This window comes from Mus caroli, unplaced genomic scaffold (assembly GCF_978045245.1).
Source record: "Mus caroli unplaced genomic scaffold, Mus_caroli_1 scaffold_2, whole genome shotgun sequence".
NCBI classification, from domain to species: Eukaryota; Metazoa; Chordata; class Mammalia; order Rodentia; family Muridae; genus Mus; species Mus caroli.
Genome location: NW_028227257.1, coordinates 50,151,367 through 50,171,673, shown reverse-complemented (window position 1 = coordinate 50,171,673; position 20,307 = coordinate 50,151,367). Strand labels below are relative to the sequence as shown.

The following is a 20,307-nucleotide window of genomic DNA, read 5'->3' as shown; positions in this document are numbered from 1 at the left end:
CTGCAGTGCCCCACCACTAGTTGTAGCAGGACCAGCTTCTTGCCCTACAGTGCCCCACCACTAGCTTTGGCATGACTGGCTTCTTTCTATTCATTACTCAGATGAATGTCATTTTCTAAAGAGATTGCTGCCAACTGAATTGTGGTCCTACCTCAGAATCATGCGTTGAACCTGTAACCCCCTATAGGTTAGTAACAATATTTGGAGATGACCCCTTTAAAGAAATTTAAGTTGTTTAAATTGTGAGGTTGGGTATGGTGGTGCACACCTTTTGATCCCAGCACTTGGGTGGCAGAGACAGGCAGATCCCTGAGTTTAAGACCAGCCAAAGCTAAGTAGAGAAACCCTGTCTCCAAACAAACAAACAAACAAACAAACCCCAACCAACCAACAAAACAAAAACAAATAGTGTGTAGCAGAAACTCTAGTTACTGTCTTTCAATATCAGCTAACAAAATACTGGGCACCTTCTAGGCATTGTACAAAGCAGGGTTCAAAATACTTTTAAAAACCACGCCTAGGGGCTGGAGATGTAGCTTTGTAAAGTGCCTGTCTAGCATGCACAAAACCCTTGGATTCCTAGCTCTGTACAAACAAATAGGGTGTATAAATTGGGTGTGATGGTGCCCGCCTTTAATCCCATTACTCAGGAGATGAAGGCAAGAGGAAAAGTTCAAGATCATTCTTAACTACACAGCCATTGTGCTCCCTCCCACTACAATGGGCAGCCGGGGTGAAGGGTATCAAAATCCAAGCCCAAAGCAGCTTATATCAGGCACTCAATTAGCCAGCCATCATATTTCACTTGGTCCTTTGCAACCTTGGAAGTGAGGACCACCCGGGTTTGGCAGAGAAGGATACTGAGGATTAAGTGCGGCTGAGATCATTGGGTCATTAGTGGGCGTGGAGATTAGCTTTCTAACCCTGGTCTCAGCTGTGAATCGATTACACCTAAGCCATTCCCCCAATCAGCATCAAGTGCCGAGTGCGGGCGTGGAGGTACGATGCAGGTCAAGTCCGGAAAGGCGTTTGCTGAGTGCAGACGCCTCGCGAAGGCCCTCAGTACAAATCGCGGGATTTTGGCGCGCTCTTTTTGTTGGCTGGGTGTTCTCGCCAGTGATTGGTTCCGGGCTGTCGCGGCGGCTGGGTCCACCTCGGCTGCAGAGAGGCGGCGCGGCTCTCCGCTGGCCTCCTGGGGGATGGGCCACCAGGAATCTCCGCTGACCAGAGCGGCGGCGGGAGGTGCAGCTTACATAAAGAGGTTACGTAAAGTGCTCAGCTGGCGTGAACTCGGGGACGGCCACGGGAACCTGGAAGCCGAGGCCTCCCCCGGGAGCGTTGCTGTCATCACAAGAGCAGCGTCGCGACCCGCTACACGCTTAGCCGGGCTCCCCGCCTCGCGCCCTACCGGGCTCTGCAGACAAGCCCGGCTCGGAACGGACCATCCTCCGGCGCGGGCTCCAAGGGGGAACCGGTTCGCCCGGAAGAGGAACAGCGCCGGCCAGGTAAGAGGGAGTGGAGGGAGGAAAGGAGGGCCGAAGCGGGTGCCCCGGCGCCCCACCGTAGTCCCGGGGGCGTCACCAGGGCCTCCGCCTGTCGTCCTCGGAAGCCGATCTTTTAGCCGGTTTCCCTTCGCCCGCTGTCCCCGAGGGTCTGGGTCGTCCCGCGGGGCTCGCCTGGGTTTGATTCACGGGACTGTTTACACCGGGAGAAGCCCGGGTAGGACGAGGGGAGGGGCCGTTGGGAGGGGGCTAAGCCCCAGGAAAGTTTAAGCCGGCCGTCTTCGACGGGGACGGTCCCTACGGCTTTATTTTTTTCCTGCTCTTGACGGATAAGTCGGTGGCGAGAGGGAACGGTTTGCGCTTCGGTTTCCGGTCCTCCCTCGGTACTTCCCGGTGGTTCCGTCTTTCCCGCTTTCCTTTCCCTTCCCCCGTTCAATTCGAGACGGTGGCTCCTTCTTAAAGGGGCCGCGACCGGCGGCGGAGGTGGGACGCCGGACGCTCTTAAGTTCCTCATCTACCCTTCTCGGCCCGGTGGGTTTTAACTTCTCCCTCTCGCCCTTAGATCACCATCCAAGGTCCCGCTCCTCCACATCTCGGGGCTAGACGGAGGGATGAGGCAAGGGGGGCCCGGGCGGCGCCGTTGCTGCTCCCCCCGCCCCCCGCAGCCATGGAAACGGGGAAAGAGAACGGAGCCCGCAGAGGGACAAAAAGCCCGGAGCGGAAAAGGCGAAGCCCAGTCCAGCGGGTACTGTGCGAGAAGCTGAGGCCGGCGGCCCAGGCCATGGATCCGGCTGGGGCCGAGGTCCCGGGCGAGGCCTTCTTGGCCCGGCGACGGCCGGATGGCGGCGGCGGGGATGTTCCTGCACGGCCGCGCTACAGCCTCTTGGCGGAGATCGGGCGCGGCAGCTACGGCGTGGTTTATGAGGCTGTGGCTGGGCGCAGTGGGGCCAGGGTGGCAGTCAAGAAGATCCGCTGCGACGCTCCCGAGAACGTGGAGTTGGCACTAGCAGAATTCTGGGCCCTCACCAGTCTCAAGCGGCGGCACCAGAATATCGTGCAGTTTGAGGAGTGCGTCCTACAGCGCAACGGGTTAGCCCAGCGCATGAGTCACGGCAACAAGAACTCACAGCTTTACCTGCGCCTGGTGGAGACCTCGCTCAAAGGTAGACTACAGCAGGCAGTCCTGCCCTCTCCTGGACCCCCTTGTTCTCAGAACCGCTCAGTTCTAATAACTGTCTCTGGCTCGCTAAGGTCCCTTGACCCGGCTTTGGGACCTCCTTTCTTTGAATGCTAGGAAATCAGTCTGTTCAACCCCAGCCGTTAGCTGGCATTCCCTAACAATCTCACCAAGTGCTGACCTTGATCTTTTTAAGTACTCACTCAGTAAGTGTGAGCCATAATGACAAGCCTAGCATTTTTACAGATGGATGAAGACTAGTCCTGGTGGGATTCGAAGTACTTGGTAGAACTCCAGAAGCCCCCTCATGCCTCTTTCTCTTCAGAACATAGAGGGAAAAAAAGTAGCAGACCCACCCATGCCATCCTCCTTTCTTGATTTCTGGTTTCTTCCAACTCTTGTTCCCAAACCTTGTCTTTCAATGTGAGCGCAGAGCAGACAATCATTCAGTTGGTTCTTGGCTTAGTCCCTGAGGCACCGCAGGCTAATAACTCACACACCCAGTAATAACCCCCACGGGTGGGCCCAGAGCTGTGGCATAACAAAACAGGTTACAGCTTTCCCTGCCCTGTACATTCTCAGTTGTTTTCATAACCCCTGGGGCTGTCTGAGCAGTGATTGTTGCAGAACCATGGGGCTCCAGGAGGCCAAACACCTTGCCTTCCTGTGTAAACTAGAGAAGAGGCAGTGGGCTGCAAGTGTCTTGAGTTCCTGGGGCAGGGGGTGGGGCGAGGGAAATTGGATGGTCCCAATCCCAGCTGTATAATCTGAGCTACAATTTGGATAATATCTGTAAAGTAAGCTTCTGCTCTATAAATGGAACGCAGCCTGGTGGGCACAAACACAGCTTGATTACGGTTAATCAGCTTGAAAGAGTGGGACTCCGGGCTCCAAATTCCTGTGTCCTTGAAGTATTTGTAAGCCAGCATGGCCCTCACAGATCTTTGCAGATATATTGCTGCCTTCCTTCCCTATCTTAAGTTGAACTTAGCAGACTGGGTGGGATTTAGGGCTAGATTTCCTAAAGTCTTTTTGGAGCACCTGTCAGATTTTATTGTAAGTTCCCAGGAGAACTCCTTGCAGAGTTTTAAAGTCATTGGATTGGATAGTGTGATGGAATTCTCTGGGGCCGTTTCCCATCCTGCTTGTCCATTCTCAAAAGGTCATCATTTTCAGGAGGGTGGATCCTTGAAGATTTCCTAGGTAGCGCCTTCTACTTTGCCTTCAGTCTCGTCAGTTACTTTCTTAGTTCTTTTACACACCGATTACTTGAGTACAAATGAATGAAACATGCTTAGGGAATGTTTGGTTGATATTTCAATAACTGCCTTGGGCTGCATGAATTTGCATTGCCAAACAGTATCTTCTAACCTCAGTTCATTGATGTTGCCAGCTTGAAACTCGAACTTAAGCTAGCAGTCCTTGTTAATTCTTCCAGTATACAAATACTTTAAAACTTTCTTCACAGACAGCATTTTAAAAAGAATTTTACAGTAAATAGTGGCAGAATAGTAAGTGTTTAACACCCTGGAGTTTGGGACTTACATGCAGTCGTTGCTTGTTCTGAGCTGATACATGGCAAGTTGACAACCCACAGGGAGTATGTGTGCCTTTATCCTACGATGGGGATCTCTGCCATGAGGTTGTACATGCTGGGAAAGTTGGTAATCTATAAGGAATCCACTGCCTCATTACGTTCAGACTACTTTCTGAATTTCTTCCATCTTCATCTTCTTAGAGATTTGGGTTCTTATTGTAGTTTCCCAAACTTTGACTATGGAACACATTTCCTGTGTGGCCGGAATAGTAGGTTGAAAGCTATCCTAGTTTTTTCATCCCCCCCCCCCCTTTGTGTGCTAAAACTAGAGAATTTTTTCCCCTGTGGGACACATACTTAATATTCTCTGTTTTAATTCGGAGTCTTAATATGTATTGTCTCTACTCTAGAAAATGACAGTTAAGCTTACATGTCATACGTCTGCGTAGTGGATAATACATACATAGCTTGCTAGCATTAAAGTGGAAACCAGACTCAAATTTCTCCAGGGTACGTTTTCTTGACTTAAGTATCCAAGTCTTGATCAGGCCCTGAGTTTATAGCATGCTATTGATGTCCAGTGATACCAAAGCTTTCCTTAACCCCAAAGTCCTTTGCAGCCATACTCTGCCTGTTCCTTGTAATTCAGAATGAGTTACTGCATGCCTCTGGTAGTATTGGAAGGGGAAAAAAGGAAACAAGACACGTTATGGCTATTGAAAAGTTTAAAGGCATAAATAGTGATTAGGGTCACTGTCCAGGGTGACAGGTTAGCTCATTACCAGGGTTGGAGAGAGATTTAAGAGAAGAGAATGGTTAGCAAAGAAGGTGATCTTGAGAGGACAGTGCCTGACGATGGTTACCTCCTCCTCACCTCAGCTGCTAGTGACTATGCAGAAAGCAGCTTTAGGGTTTACTGAAATAACTTGATATACAAACAAGTATCCGATACATTTTTGTTGATCTGAAGCACTTTTTATTTCTAAACCATCATCACCCAAGTCCCTTTGCATCCTCTGTCATCACTTGCATTTAGCAGTCTCTTTTTTTCCAAAATACATTTTAAAAAAGAACACAAAACTATGTTCTTGGTCTTATCCCAGTCCATTAGCATCTGTGCATCAAATTCATCTTTTCTGTCCTCAGAAGTCCAGTGTGGTCCTCTCTTTCTCTTTTTATTTTTTTTAATTTTTTTGGTTTTTTTTGAGACCGGGTTTCTCTGTGTAGCCTTGGCTGTCCTAGAACTCACTCTGTAGACCAGGCTGGCCTCGAACTCAGAAATCAGCCTGCCTCTGCCTCCCGAGTGCTGGGATTAAAGTTGTGTGCCACCATGCTTGGCTGGTCCTGTCTCATAACAAGTGTTCTTGTGGGGCCAATATCATGGGGGATAGGGTCTCACGTAGTTCAGGCTATTATGTAGTCCAAGATGACTTTGAACTAAGGATTCTCTGCCTTGAGAACTGGGGCTAAAGTTATGCACTATCTATCATGCTTGGTTTATGTGCTGTTGAGAATTAAACCTAGGGCTCTGTATGTGCTAGGCAAACACTTTCCCAACAGGGTTCTGTCTCCAGCCCTTAGCCTGTATTTCACAAAGAGAGAAATAGGAGCTCTGGAAGGAGGACAGGACTTGCCCCAAATGAAATACTGGCACAACACTAACTAGCTCTAGGGCTTAAAACAAAGCCTACAAATTAGCTTGATGTCTTCAACTTGAAGTCCTTCAAGGGAAAGGGGAATTAAGGTATCAACAGTTGCTTTTGCCACCTTGTTTTCCATCCCTAAAAGCCTCTGTCCTGAATGTACCTAAGACAAAGTCTAAGGTCATTACCACTTAGAAAATAGCAAGCACTCAGAAATTTGTTGCCCTAGTCTAAATCCTTCTGACAAAAAGATTGACCTTTATGTACCCCAAACACATGAATTCTGGGTTAGCTCTCATAAAGCTAGAAATGTGGAAAAGCTGGGAAACGGGCTTAACTTGGTGGTGAGCCCTGATGTTACTCATGGGCTTGACCTGGGCTTTGGGGCAGCACTCTTACTTGCATACCCAAGCTGCTATGAGTCAGCACATGCCTGTGCTGCTGTGAGCCAGGATGCTACTTAAGAGGCTTTGCAGGCTTTCCTTCCTAAGAGGGGACACCTAAGTGATTATGCTGCAAGGTCGCAAGTGGTGGCATCCTATTAAACAGGTTCTGGCTGAGAGTTTCCTTAGTGGCCTAGGAAAGCAGGCAAAAGTAGCTGACACAAGGGAGCCTGAAACTAGAAGGGACTTAACTGCAGACTCCTGGCTACGGAGTGCCTAAGGAAACCTAAGGGGCTCTGAGCAGGGCAGTCATCTTTTACCCAGGCTTCCCCAAAGCAACTCTGAATTCTTTACTACTGAGGCTTGGGCCTCACAAAGCACATTTAAGTTAATCAAAATCCTGTACCATAAAAAGGAATCTGTATTTTCTATAGTTGGATAATCCAGCACTAGGGACTTGAAGCTTAAATTGTTTGGTGTATGCAAGAGCCTGCATCTAAGGAACTTGTGTAGCAGGGGAAATAGAATATCCAAGAGTAAAGTTGCTGCTAGCACCTTGAAGCAATAGAGCTTTGAGTGAAGACTTCTCAAGGCCCGACCCTCCATTTAGGCAGAATTGGATGATCTCTGACTATCTTGAAGTAGATAAAGTGGCACTGGGGACCTTCAGAATCAATGGGAAACAATAAAACAATGATTTAGAGTCCAAAGGTTTTATTCCTAATTTGTATGAAGCTAGTTGTGGTGGCTCCCACCTGTAAGCCCATCTTTTTAAGGGTGAGGCAAGAAGATTGCTTTGAGTACAGAGTCAGCCAAGAATACAGTGAGTCCTCAGCCAGACTGAGACCCTGTCTCAGAAACAACACCTTGATGATATGTGTCTATTGTAAAGGCTTCATACCATAGCTCATTCGGCCTTCATGGCCATCTTTTGAAATGGATACTATGAGTGTCTTCTGAAAGTTAGACATCCAAAACTGTTGAAGTTGCAGAATGTAAAATAGCTAAACATAACCCAGCCAGGATTCTGACTTGTCTTTAAACTGCCTAGGGTGTATGTTAAGTACAAGGCTTCAAGGTTAGAGTTGTGGTTTGTTGTTTGGTTTGGTTTGAGTTTTTGCTTGTAAAATATATGTAATTATATGTTACTAATAGAGTGTCATACTACTACATCAGTCATGCATCCTGATTGCTGCTGTTTGTTTCCTTATGCTTTACCAGTGCTCATTGCACTGCTTTCTTTGGTGCCATCCTGCATAGCAGCCAGAGAGGCAGTTCCTGCTTCTGATCTGTCCTTGGATGCCTTGGGGCAGTTGTACACTCTTTGCTACTGGGTGTTTTCCTTCTATGTGTAGGGATTTTAGGGACTAGCCCCAGGAGATAGAAGCCACCCTGTCTTAATTGAGAACATTGGTTAATTGGGGTTGCAATGGGGAAGGCTTTTTATAGTGTAAACTCTCAGGGAGATCTTAACTTCCCCAGTAGAGTATCAGTTCACCTTGGATTTGCCCTCCAGCCCTATCCTTAGGGCAGGAATCCTCCTGAGTGACTCAAATTCTCATCCTTATTTAGTTGAATCCTGTTGAGTAGCTTTCACAAAGCACATTTAAGTTAATCAAAATCCTGTACCATAAAAAGGAATCTGTATTTTCTATAGTTGGATAATCCAGCACTAGGGACTTGAAGCTTAAATTGTTTGGTGTATGCAAGAGCCTGCATCTAAGGAACTTGTGTAGCAGGGGAAATAGAATATCCAAGAGTAAAGTTGCTGCTAGCACCTTGAAGCAATAGAGCTTTGAGTGAAGACTTCTGAGTCTTTCGTCGTTCCCACCCACCCCCCACCTCCCGCCCAATTAGCTTCAAGATTACAGACAAATAGTTTTGTTTTGTTTTGGGCTTCAGTCTTCTCACCTGAAACTGGGGTGTAATTGTCAGGATTAAGGGTACAGTTGTCAGGATTACAGTTTGGGGCAGAGACAGTTAGGAAGAATGCTTTTAATTCTTTGATTGATTATCATAGGAGATTAGTTCCTAAATTCTGATAGAAACCTTCAAGTCCTTGACCCTGTCCGCTCTAGCTTGACTACCCTTGACTGTCTACACTGTGCTACAGAACCTTCTAATGACTTCTCAGGTGCTCATCTGTCTTCCCTGGCTCAGCCTCCAGAGGGAACGTTCTTATCCAGTGACCAAGACATGCCCTTGATGTTAACCTATGCTGATCTAACTTCAGCTGTCACAGCCCAAAAAAATGTGGTGTAGATGGAGCAATATACCTTTCTTTTTTGTTCTAAATTTTATCTTTTGCTCAACATGTAACATATTCTGTAACCTGTATAGTTATTGAAATCAATTATGATTATTGAAATCAATGATCTCCAAGCTGAGTGTGGTGGCACACCTGCAATTCCAGTACTGGGGATAGCCTGGGATACATATTAAGACTGTCTTAAAAACCAAAAAAAAAATGAGGGGTTGGAGAGAAAGTGCAGAGGTTAAGAGGATTTCTCATTCTTCCAGAGGACCTTAGTTTGGTTCTAACATCTGTGTTAGGTGGCTTACTGCTGCCTGTAACTCCAGCTCCAGGGGATCTGATGCCCTTTTCTGGAGTCACCCTCACCCCCCCAACCTCCAGTTTATTTTGAAGGACCTTGTTTTGGGTGGTGTTAAGGATATTAGTAATGGTCAGTAGATAATTCTCCAAAAAGTATCTTTATGCTCTGTATAATACTAAGTTCTCATATTTAATGTCTAAGAATGCTGGATTTTCCCAAGGTTCCCATTACCTTCTGTTTGTGCCAAAGAGCTAACAATCTGTTAGAACAAAGGTTGGGAGTGGGGTCTGTGGTCACTTGACTGCTTCCTTCTCTGTGCTCCTCCTGGTTTCTTCACTGTTTTGGCTTCTCCCTTGGACTTGGGCAGGAGTTGGCTTGAAGGAAGGACTGGAATCCTAACTAACATCTCTTCTGTGCTCTGGGTGGGCAGCTGGGACTCAGATTCTTCCCTTGAAGGAAGCCCTACCCTTGCCTGCTTAGAGAAGTCATTCTGCAGTGTTCCATGTTTGCTCAGTGATGTTGATGGGCTCTGAGCCTGCTGCTTCTGTTGGCATGTGTCCTGGGGCTCCTCTTGCATCTTTAGAGTCTCTCTGCCCCTTCTGACTCTCTGCCCCTTCTGTAGACATTTGCTTTTTACCTGACTCTTCTTTCCAGTTCTTACAACCTAGATCTGTGTTATAGTTCCTTTGGCCAACTTGTTTTCTTTTATTCCTCTTAGTTACCATAGCTACCAGTTTTGTGTATAAAATAATAATTTCCCTATTCATATCTCAGATTAGAAGTTTCATTGCTATGTAATGTGGTCTTTGTAGAAGGAATTTGATGGCATTCCTCCCTGGCTGTACTGTTTTGGAACTTTTCTTGCTGTCCCTTTTCTGTTTGTTTCTAGGTGGGGCCTCAGGTTGTGGCTTCATTTTTCAGTTTTTTTGTTTTGTTTTGTTTTAGGTAGATTTAGCCTGCTTGCTAGCAACGAAAAAGAGGATTCTATCTAGAGCAGGGAGTGGGGGTTGAGGGAACAGTTCAACACTGATTTTAAGAAGAAGCCATCTGCCCAGAATTGGTTCTGTTTGTATTACTTTGTGAGTAATATAAACAAATCAATTGTACAATTACAAGGGAAGGTATGTCTCTGGTTAAAACCAAAAACATTTGCCATGTCTCTTCCTGCCTCTCTGGCATTGGTAGATTTTGTTTGTACATTAGTGATTTAAGGGCCAGTGGGGAAGCAGAGATTCATTTGGCTTATTGTATCACTGTAGTATGATATTTAGTAAATGGCTAGGAAAAAGAGCCTCCTTCTGGAGGCTGAGGAAGTGCTAGCTAGCCTTTTCTTTTGGAACATAGTATACTCTGAGCCAAGGGACCTGTTTTTAGGTCTTGATTCACTTAACAAATAGCCAGTCAATGTATAGTTTGTCTTCCTTTTTTCCTTCCTTCCATTTTTGTTTTGTTTTGTTTTATTTTGCTTTGTTTTGTTTTTAGATAAGGCCTCAACTATGTAGCCCTGGCTGTCCTAGAACTTACTATGTAGAGCAGGTGGGCCTCAAACTCCTAGAGAGCTACCTGCCTCTGCCTCCCAATTATCAGAATTAAAGGCACGTGCCTGCACACATAGTATCGATCTTTCTATTGTCAAAACTAGACATTTGCCTACTTGGACCTAGCTTATAGGGCACTTGTCATCCAGTAGCTCACACATAGCTCTGTTCCTTCAGTTATTATGAGGCGTGGTGGGGTTGATCTGACATGGAAAAGGTTACCAGCTTACCTGGTTTTGAGTTTGTATAACCCAATTCTGCCTTATGCATCTACTTCAGATTTCACTGTCCATCAGGTTAAATTTTCCCAACTGCATCTCCCATTTCCTTACACCTCCTGGTCTACTTGTCCTGTGTCCCATTATCTTTTTCATCTCAGCCTAAGAGTTCTTGCATGTGTATGCCAATCTTCTATAGAAGTTGACCTTATTACCATCATTCCATTTAAGATAATTGCTGTCATAGGTACCTGTTAAACCAAGGTTCATAGAGCTGGGGGTGTAATGCAGACTGAGCTTGGAGTAGGCATATGGTGAACAAGCAGAAGATATGGATGGAGGGGAGTGTGCCTCTGAAATAAAATTGTCATTTTGTTCATGTTAATAAAAATGCTTAAGTGCATCAGGAAAGAAGAGCAAGAACATACATGCCTTGAATGGATTAGGAATCATGGAAGCTAGAGCGATAGCTGAATGGTAATAGTAGAACCAGCACGCACTCTACAAAGCTTTTGTTTGCTTTTTGTTCTCAGCCTTACAGAGAATGGATAGAATCATACACCAGTTCAAAAAATAGAAATACACAAGAAGGCCTCAAAGTCAACTAGATGGCAGCAAGTGTAGAGTCTTAAATTCAAACCCCAGGTGCTTGACACCAGCCCGAATGCCTCTGCCATACGTTGACTTGGTCTGTATGGGTAGAAGTGGACTGCGGGCATAGACTTTGCTTGGTGCCAGTTGTGTAGATCCTCATGGCACAGTTATTTTGTCGCCGTCTTCTTTCTTTGAGATAGTATCTGAATATCCACTCAAGCTCTTTCCTGTCCTTTGGTTTAGGAGAAAGGATCCTGGGCTATGCTGAGGAGCCCTGCTATCTCTGGTTTGTCATGGAGTACTGTGAAGGTGGAGACCTCAATCAGTATGTCCTGTCCCGGAGACCTGACCCAGCCACCAACAAAAGTTTCATGCTACAGCTTACAAGCGCCATTGCCTTCCTGCATAAAAACCACATCGTGCACAGGGACCTAAAGCCAGACAACATCCTGATCACAGAGCGCTCTGGCACCCCCATCCTCAAGGTGGCAGACTTTGGACTGAGCAAGGTCTGTGCAGGGCTGGCACCTCGAGGCAAAGAGGGCAATCAAGATAACAAAAATGTGAATGTGAATAAATACTGGCTGTCCTCAGCTTGTGGCTCAGACTTCTACATGGCTCCCGAAGTCTGGGAGGGACACTATACAGCCAAGGCGGACATCTTTGCTCTGGGCATTATCATCTGGGCAATGATAGAAAGAATTACGTTTATTGACTCTGAAACCAAGAAGGAGCTCCTGGGGACCTACATTAAGCAAGGGACTGAGATCGTCCCTGTTGGTGAGGCGCTGCTAGAAAACCCAAAGATGGAGTTGCATATCCCCCAGAAACGTAGGACTTCCATGTCTGAGGGGGTCAAGCAGCTCTTGAAAGACATGTTAGCTGCTAACCCACAGGACCGACCTGATGCTTTTGAACTTGAAACCCGAATGGACCAGGTCACATGTGCTGCTTAAACTCCAGGGCTGAACGGCTTGGGTGTTTTTAAACTAGGTGAGTGCTTTTTGTTATTGTACTTACACACTCCCTGGGCTGGACTCTGGAGTTGTAGAGAAAATTCAGGGCCAGGAAGTAAGTCTTGTTGACACAGACTGGCTCTGAAGTCTTGGCAAGTAGAGATAGGTCGGATTATTTGAGTAAAAATAAGAAATGTAGAGAAGTGTTTTAAGAGGAAACTATATGAGGCTGAATCTTTCAAGTTCTTCAGAAACTGTTTCTTATTATCAATTAATTCTTGATATAAAATGGTGCTGAAAGGAATACAGTTTTCAGAGAAAGCACTTTGTCCCAACTGTGCTTGCTGTTCATGGATCCAGTTCTGTTCACATGGGACCTGATACTGGAGGAAAGTAGGACGTGTGGAGACTAGACCAGTTTGTCTTAGTGTGGAATACAGATAACATAGAGAACATGGACCAGCTAGGATGAAGAACAGATAAAGTAACCAGAGATGTTTGACTTTTCTTTTTTTTAACTTTCCCTTTTTTAAATATTTATTAATTTATTTTATGTATATGAGTACACTGTAGCTGTCTCCAGATGCACCAGAAGAGGGTATCAGATCCCATTACAGATGGTTGTGAGCCACCATGTGGTTGCCAGGAACTGAACTCAGGACCTCTGGAAGAGTAGTCAGTGCTCTTAACCACTGAGCCATCTCTCCAGACCCTGTTTGACTTTTCTGTTCAAAGGAGTTAGACTGTACCAAAGTCTGAGGTGTGGTGGACAAGGCAGGACATTACAAATTGACCGTATATGCTAGGTATCTTTACACATATTATAAGTGTTTTATATCATATCTCATAAATTAAGGACAAGCATATCTTAACCAATCTATCTGTCCCCTTTTCCTGGATTATCAAGATGACAGGGTAGAAATAAGCTGTACCTCTTGGTCTGATGTCTCTGTTTGGGTAGCTCTGGTGTTACTGTCATAGGAATGGACTATCTGGCACAGGACTCGGCTTCCTCTGATCCTCTGCAAAGCTGACTTGTGCTTAGCTGAGCGGCTTGCGTCTGTCCTGTTCTCAGTAGGCGTGGCTGGCTAGTTCCCTGACTGTATTTCTAACTGTAGCTTTCCATTTCCATCCTAGCCTTTGCATTTCTGAAAGACCTCTTGGAATTCAATTTTTCCTTACATAAGAGAAAGGTTGCCATTGGGAAAAGGACCTGAATTATGGGATTGTCTCAATTGAGATCTGGACCCCTATTTTGTTCAGCACATGAGATGTGTGCTTGTTTACAGGACAAAGTTGCAGCTAAAGAAAACAAGAAGTATTAGTTAGGCGTTTTGTAAGCTAGAAGAGGGTGATGGTCCCCTGAAGTTGGAATTCCAGGTTGTGTGAGCCACTTAATTTAGGTGTTAGACCCCAAACTCGGGTCTTCCGGAAGGGCAGCGAGCCACTTAACCTCCGAGCTCTCTCTAGCCTCAAGAAATAACTTCATCTAAAAGAAATAGATGACCTTGAGAGGAGGGGACTGGGTTTTGGGTATGTGTCCCAAGCTCTCCTGTCCGTTCATTCTGTGGTTCCGCAGCTGGTTGGTGCTGGGCTTATGGTGCCAGTTTGGCTGGCCTGTTTTGCCCTGTCCTGGCTGAGCACTGAATTGTGGGATGGGCCCCAGCTGTGTAACTGGTGCCTCAGGCTTCAGTTCTGTTGTCAGCTGAGCCGTAGCTGCTGCTTAGTTTTGAGAATCAGGCTAGAGTTGGAAGGGGTTGTGGGTCCCCATTCTGCCTACTTCAGGACACACGGCTGCTCAGGAGGTGAAACTTGGGGAGTTTGATTATTAGTTAAGGTGTTTTGTAAGCCAGAAGAGGGTGAAGGTCCCCTGATGCTGGAATTACAGGCTGTGAGCCACCTGATTTAGCTGTTAGAACCCAAACTCAGGTCCTCTGGAAGAGCAGCGAGCCACTTTACTGAGCTCTCTCCAACCCCAAGAAACAAGGTTTTTTAAAATGTTTTCTTCGGATGAATGAATGAATAACAATATACCAGTTTTTGTCATAAGTAATTAAATTTTATGAAAATATCTATTTCTAAAAACTAAGGATGGCTAGCAATGTTTTTGCAAACCTGTTTAATTCTTGCCTTAATAATCTCATTGGGTTCTGCATTGTAATATGATAGACAGCTCATCGTGTACTTCTGGCTTCCAGACCCCATTGGGACAGTGAAAAGGGCAAATAGTGTCTTGTTATCATGAAAAGCGTAGCTTTCTAAGTCTCAGACAGCAGGTAGAGAAGCAGCAATGCTGATGGCTCTGTGAGGAACTGTGTTGCGGAAGGATCTGAGAAGCATGTGCTAGTTATAGTTAGAATCCTACACAGAGAAGGATATATTTGAGGATTTTCCCAAATTAAGGGATAGAACTTGAATATGCTGGATTCTAGGTAACTTGCTGTTAGACGTGTCATTGCTGGGGATGTTAAGCATGCCTAGCCCCAGTCCAACATGAACAATCCGATCACATAACAGTTGGGTGTGTGCCCAAAGAGCAGTTGTTCTTGCAGAGGTGAGAAGAGGGAGAAAGGGAGAATTCCTATGTTGAGATAATTGGCTACAGTGTAGGATTTGCATCTTATTTCTGTGTTTTATTGGCTATGTGATAATCAGGCTGGTTATTTCACCACTCTGGGCTTTGATTTTATTACTCACAAAATGGATTTAACCATGTATATTTTATAGGGGTTGTGAAGTGCCCCAAACAAATTGTTTTAGTGAAGCAGTAGGTTTTAGTTGTGTACTTATGGAGATGGAAGCATATTGATGCATAGCAGCCTTACGTTGGAAGGTTTGCCTTTAAAAACAAAGCCAACTTGTCCAGTTGATTGCTTTAGAAAGGCATATCTGCATTTAACAATTGCTCAATACAGCCGACCTAATGAATACTATCAGCCGCAATCCTTATCCAGTCCAACTGATGGTCCTGTGCCATAGCTCATGCTTTACCAGGAGGGTACTGTGATAAGAGTGAGGGCCTCTGCCTTAATAGCCAAGCCTGAGGTCCAGCATACACATTTCTATCAGTGGGACCTTTTGAAGTCAAGCTCTTGGGTGATGTATTAGGAATGGGCAGCTAACAGCCTGTTGAAGGAAATCAAATGTTAATGTGACTTGAAGTGTCTGTGGAGAGGTGGGGTCATAGAATAGAGTCTTACTCCATATGAAGTCTTAGTAGTTATCTAATATCAAAGAACTAGACCTGGTTGTTGTTGATGAAGATCATAGAGCTAATAGTGTATAGTTTAGACTGTAAGTTTAAGAAATCCTCATAATTGAATTCAGTGAATAATTTAGCATGGACCAGCCTGAATTTTGCTGTCCTAGCTCGAAGCATTTTGGAGTGTAGGCAGGGGCTAGAGAACTTGGTAGGTTTCCCATGGGACATAGTTTCTTCAATGAGATTTAGTGTCCTGGTTCAAGCAGTGTCTCAAGGAAAGGTATGGTGGCTAAAGGGCCAAGGCCTTTGGTTTCTGTCTCAGAAGTTGTTTTTAGCTTTAGTCTGTGTAGCATTGAATTGGCCACAATGCACATCCCCCTTCAGGTGTGTGGGCTTGAAGGAGGGACTTGACACTCTGTGGCCTGAGGTAGACTGCTGCACCTATGAATGAGGCTTTTATTTCAGTAGAATGATCACTTGGCTACAGGGGATCCATTGACTAGTGACTTAAGGTTTCCATTGCTATGCAGGCACCATGACCAAGGCAGCTCTTACAAAGGCAAACATTTGGGGCTGGCTTTAGATTCAGAGGCTTAGTCCTGTATCATAGCAGGAAGCATGGCAACATACAGGCAGACAGGTTGCTGGAGAAGGAACTGAGAGTTCTTCATCCAAAGGAAGCTAAGAGCAGAATGTCTTCCAGGCATTTAGGAGAGTTTCAAAGCCCACCTCCCGCAGCGACATTCTTCCTCCAACAAGGCCACACCTCCTAGTAGAGCCACTCTATAGCCAAGCTTTCAGACACTTGAGTCACAAACCTATTCAAACTATGATGGTTAGCAGATGTTTTGTTTTTGGCAGACTTGTCTTCTCTGTCTTAATCTCCTTTGAGTCCCTGTCTATATAGATTGTGTCAGGGCTGTGTCCCCAGTATTTCACAGAGCTATATACCAAGAGAGAACTTTGGGGGGAGATGCCATGTTTGGTTCTCTCTTGTTCCAGGAAATAGAAACTTTGCTTTTGACTGTGATGACTTTGGCTAAGGTACCAGTGTACACATGTCCCCTGGGGCCTTGTCTTTCTAGGTGTTTTGGAGTTGTCCTCCACAGATGAGGAAGGCTGATAGCAGGTCCAGGCAGCTTCCTGGGGGATCCTGTTGTCACCTCTTGTGGCTCCTGCTCTCAGACAGCAGGAAACCAAAGTGTTATTTGTGTTAACAGTTGTGTACCCACCCAGGGGTCCTCTGTTATGCTAGCATCTGGAAGGAGCAGGCCTACCCTGGGGCTGTTGGTAGCAAGGCCCAGATGCTGCTCATAGGGCTTTCTCTAGCATCCTTGACTCCACCCAGCAGAGATTTCATCCCTTCCGAAAATCTCGGGCCTCTGATGATAATCATTCAGCTGCCAGCAAAGCTGTCTGAATGTTTGGTTTTCTTCCAACTTGAATCTCTTGGGACCTTGGGGACATGAAGATATTCCCAGTGACCTAAGGAATAGAATCATGCTATCAGAGAAGCCTGTTTGAGGGGCCTGTGAGTTGGGGCCCATGGCCCTGTCTCTTTATTTCTAGCCCTGAGTGAACTTATTCAGGGATAAGTTGTCATGTGCTTTCTGCTCTACATCATCTATCTAGTTAGGCTATTTGTCCTCATTCTGTACATGAGAGAGCCATGGTTCACTGAGAGTCAGAAAGGTTCCATCCTTCCATTCTGCCTTCTGCAGTCTCTTGAAAACCACACCTGTGTGGGTTCATGCTTTGAAGCAGGTAATGGATTCTTTTCCAGAAAAAAACTACACTGATTGCCCTCCATATAATATACAGTTCCTGTGGGCGTCCTCCATAGCAACAGCTGCTCTTGGCTGTGTATACCACAACAGGACCACCAGCCCAGCCACTGCTTTAGGTAACATCAGCCTGTGTACAGATGGATTCCTTTTGAGTTACTCTGACACTGCTCTAGACATTGGCAAGGAAGGCAGTCTAGAACAGACACCCATAGAAGTGTCTTCATTGGAGCAGTGCAGTACCAGCTTGCAAAGAGGAGAAGCTGCCATAACATCCTGTCTGAGACCCATTCTCAAGAATTATCCAGAAGTTTCAGGTAGACAAGAACCCAGAACAGAACAGCAGGGTTGCTGTAATTCTCAGGGACAGCTCTCTTAATTCAAGTCCTGACTAAAGCTGCGATGTCCTCAAGAATGTCTGCTCTGATGGTTGGGGCTGCCTGCAACCCCGTGTTGAAAAATTCTGGGGCCAAGGCAAGCAGGCGGTGCAGTCCATTGGTGACATTGGTTATTTAGATGCTATTGCTGTCTCCTGAGAGCTTGCAGGTTAGTTATAGGTAATGACTCAGTGGATGGCAGGGAAGTCTGTGTGGAGGAGTGGTTAGGACTGGTTCTTGAGGGACTTCAGAATAACTTGTCATAGTTGAGATTCGAGGAGACCACTTGGGCATGTGCTGAGGAGGCTACTCAGGACTACTCAGTTGAGAAGGGAAAGGTGCCATTCCCAAGTGCTGATCCAGGCCTGGGGAGAGTACCCAAGATTGTGTCTTGACAAAGTAAGGAAGAACAGACAAGTTGTCAGCCCCTTTTCATCTCAACTAATACTTCATACTAAAAAGTAGGAAAAAAAAATAGATTTCTTTCAGCATTTCTAGAGCTCAGAGGCATGGCAGGTCTTAAAAATGCCAACCAAGTTTAAAATAAATCAATACTATAAAACACTGCAGTGAATTTCCCAACTTTAAAGGAATTTCACTTTCAGTAAGAGCTACCAAGGGAAAGCTGTAACTCAGCCTGCAACATAAACAGGTCAGAGAGAATTCTGTATTTTGTTTCTTTGTTAAAGAAAATGATGCCCAGGGACTTGGGAAGACTGTGTTAGAGCTACCCTGGCACCCGTAAGGTATAGTAAGGAAGATAGAAATGCTTGTTTTCCAGCTACAAAACTAATCTTGATTTGAAGCTGAGGGAAGGAAGGAGTCTTATGAATGATGGTTTGAATTTTTTTTTTCTGGACTCAGAAGCATGGTCCTAGAGCAGTGATGGGAGAACCATTGGCTGTATCAGTTTGGGTTTAGTATTTATCATTTTGTCCAGTGAGTAAAATTACCAAGGTGATGTGAGGCAGTTGGTTGATTCTGCATGTACCTAGCTCCATCCTCCAGGGAGAGGGAAGGGACCCCTTAGCATCCACATATAACAGCCCTTTGCTTTTCCTTTTCTGCTTCTATTGGACATGCCAAAGACATGCCCTTGTAGAAAGCTCAATCTAGGACAGATTTCAGGCATGGAGTAGGAGTGTGCTGCTGTGGGATCTTGGCAGACTGCACAAACACTCGCCAGCAGGACCCAACCCCTTGTACCAGACATAAAGAAAACTGGAAGTCACAAGTAAAGACTCATTTGTTGTTAGTAACCAGATTGCCTGTTTGGATCTGGTGAATGTTTGGAAAGAACTCTCGGTTTGCATGGGGCAGCAGAAATGGGTGTGAAAAATACCACACCCCAGACAAACGACAGGGTGACTTTTTACCTTTATGAAACTTGTTCTGGGGTTTAAGCCAAGTACTGAAAGTGAAGTACAGCTGTCACTACTGACAAAGTCCAGAGGCCCCTTGACCATTGCAGGGCCCAGCTTCATTCTAGTGTGGTATAAAAAGGCTTTGGAGAGCATGCAGCTCCATCCCACTGATAGAGAATTCTACTTGAGCACCTGCTCATATAGCTGGTGTGATGCTGTGGGCAGACTAAAGAGAGTCCTCTGCAGTCCCTATCTTTGGCCTTGGGGGAAACAGTGTTAGAAGGTGATTCCAATTTAGCAGTGTCAAGACCTTAAGACAGCCATAAGCAAGAATTATAATTCCTATCAGAGAGAATTTCAAGCCATTGTCACAGTCCTCCTCAGCTGCCTTTAAGACTGAGTACAATTATCAAAAGCTTAGGGATGAGCTCTGTAGCCTTAACTTGACCTCTACCTGGTAAAGAAGAGACTTCTGTCTTTCAGTATCCTTTCACACCTTGGTTTAAATGGCCGATGGTACAAAGGAAAGGCATGGTGTTTACAACAGAACCCAGGAACCTGTGGGTCTCTTTCTGTGTGCATAATGAACATGTGTGTATTCATAGCCCTGCACTTACCTGTTTGCTATTGCAGAGGATCTGGCCTGGACCAAGCTGGCTTCTTAGTGGGATGTGAAAGGGAACTCCACACTCTGCCACACTCTGTCCTCCCGCTGGTTATCAGTTAAAGTCTTACTGTGTCCTTGGTGTGGCTGCCCCTTTTCCCACTGCTCTCTTCCATTCCAGAGAGGAAGTTAGGGGTGTCTTAAAGGCCACTAGAAGCTCAGAGAAAAAGAGTGCTGTCTTTTGAAGTAGGTGACAGGAACATTTGTCTAGATAGACTTGGAGAAAGACCATCAGCTGGGATCCTGAGCAGAAGTCAGAGTGAGCATTGGCGGGGCACCAAGAATGTATATGCAAAGAGCTTAGGCCTGGCTTGGCTCATACAAGGTCAGGGATCTCTGAGCTGCCAGGGGCTCTGATGTCAGCCTAAGGAGGAGGAACTTCATCTTGCATATAAGGTGGGGTTGGAGAGTGGGTGGATCGGTGCCTCTAATATTTTAGGAGGGTGGGTCAGACCTTCTGGGAAGGAGCTACAGCACCACACCTGGCAGTATACTTGTGTAGAGGGCCTGAAACTAAATACACAGTCCCGTGTGAAGGAGGGAAGACAACCAAGATTGAGGAAGCCCTGTGTTTTCACAGTGGTGACATTTAGGGACTTGTGGAATCTGCATTTAAACCACACTACCCATTCTACCTCGGTGGCTTTGGATAGCTCATCTCTCTCTGGGTTGTTTACCTGTGTGATGTGGGGTGGTGCTCACACCATGCTCTGTAGTGCAGCTCAGCAAGCAGAGAATTCACAAATGCCATGCTCCCTTTTACCCCCACCGAGATTCTTGTTTTTCGTAAACCTTTCCAGGCTAAGCATGAAT

General features: G+C 45.8%; 1 protein-coding gene across 2 annotated transcripts in view; it reads left to right on the top strand.

Annotated features, from left to right (window-relative positions):
• The first annotated feature begins 1,004 nt into the window (after positions 1-1,004).
• Positions 1,005-20,307, top strand: part of Stk35 (serine/threonine kinase 35) — a 31,214-nt gene continuing 11,911 nt past the window's right edge. The window contains exons 1-3 of one of the 2 annotated variants that reach the window (XM_021149590.3): positions 1,005-1,505; positions 2,065-2,665; positions 11,391-12,140. In XM_021149590.3, coding sequence (XP_021005249.3) covers positions 1,005-1,505; positions 2,065-2,665; positions 11,391-12,103 — 1,815 coding nt within the window. In that variant the 3' untranslated portion in view covers positions 12,104-12,140. The remainder of the gene's footprint in view (positions 1,506-2,064; positions 2,666-11,390; positions 12,141-20,307) is intronic. The other variant, XM_021149597.3, reaches the window with a different exon arrangement.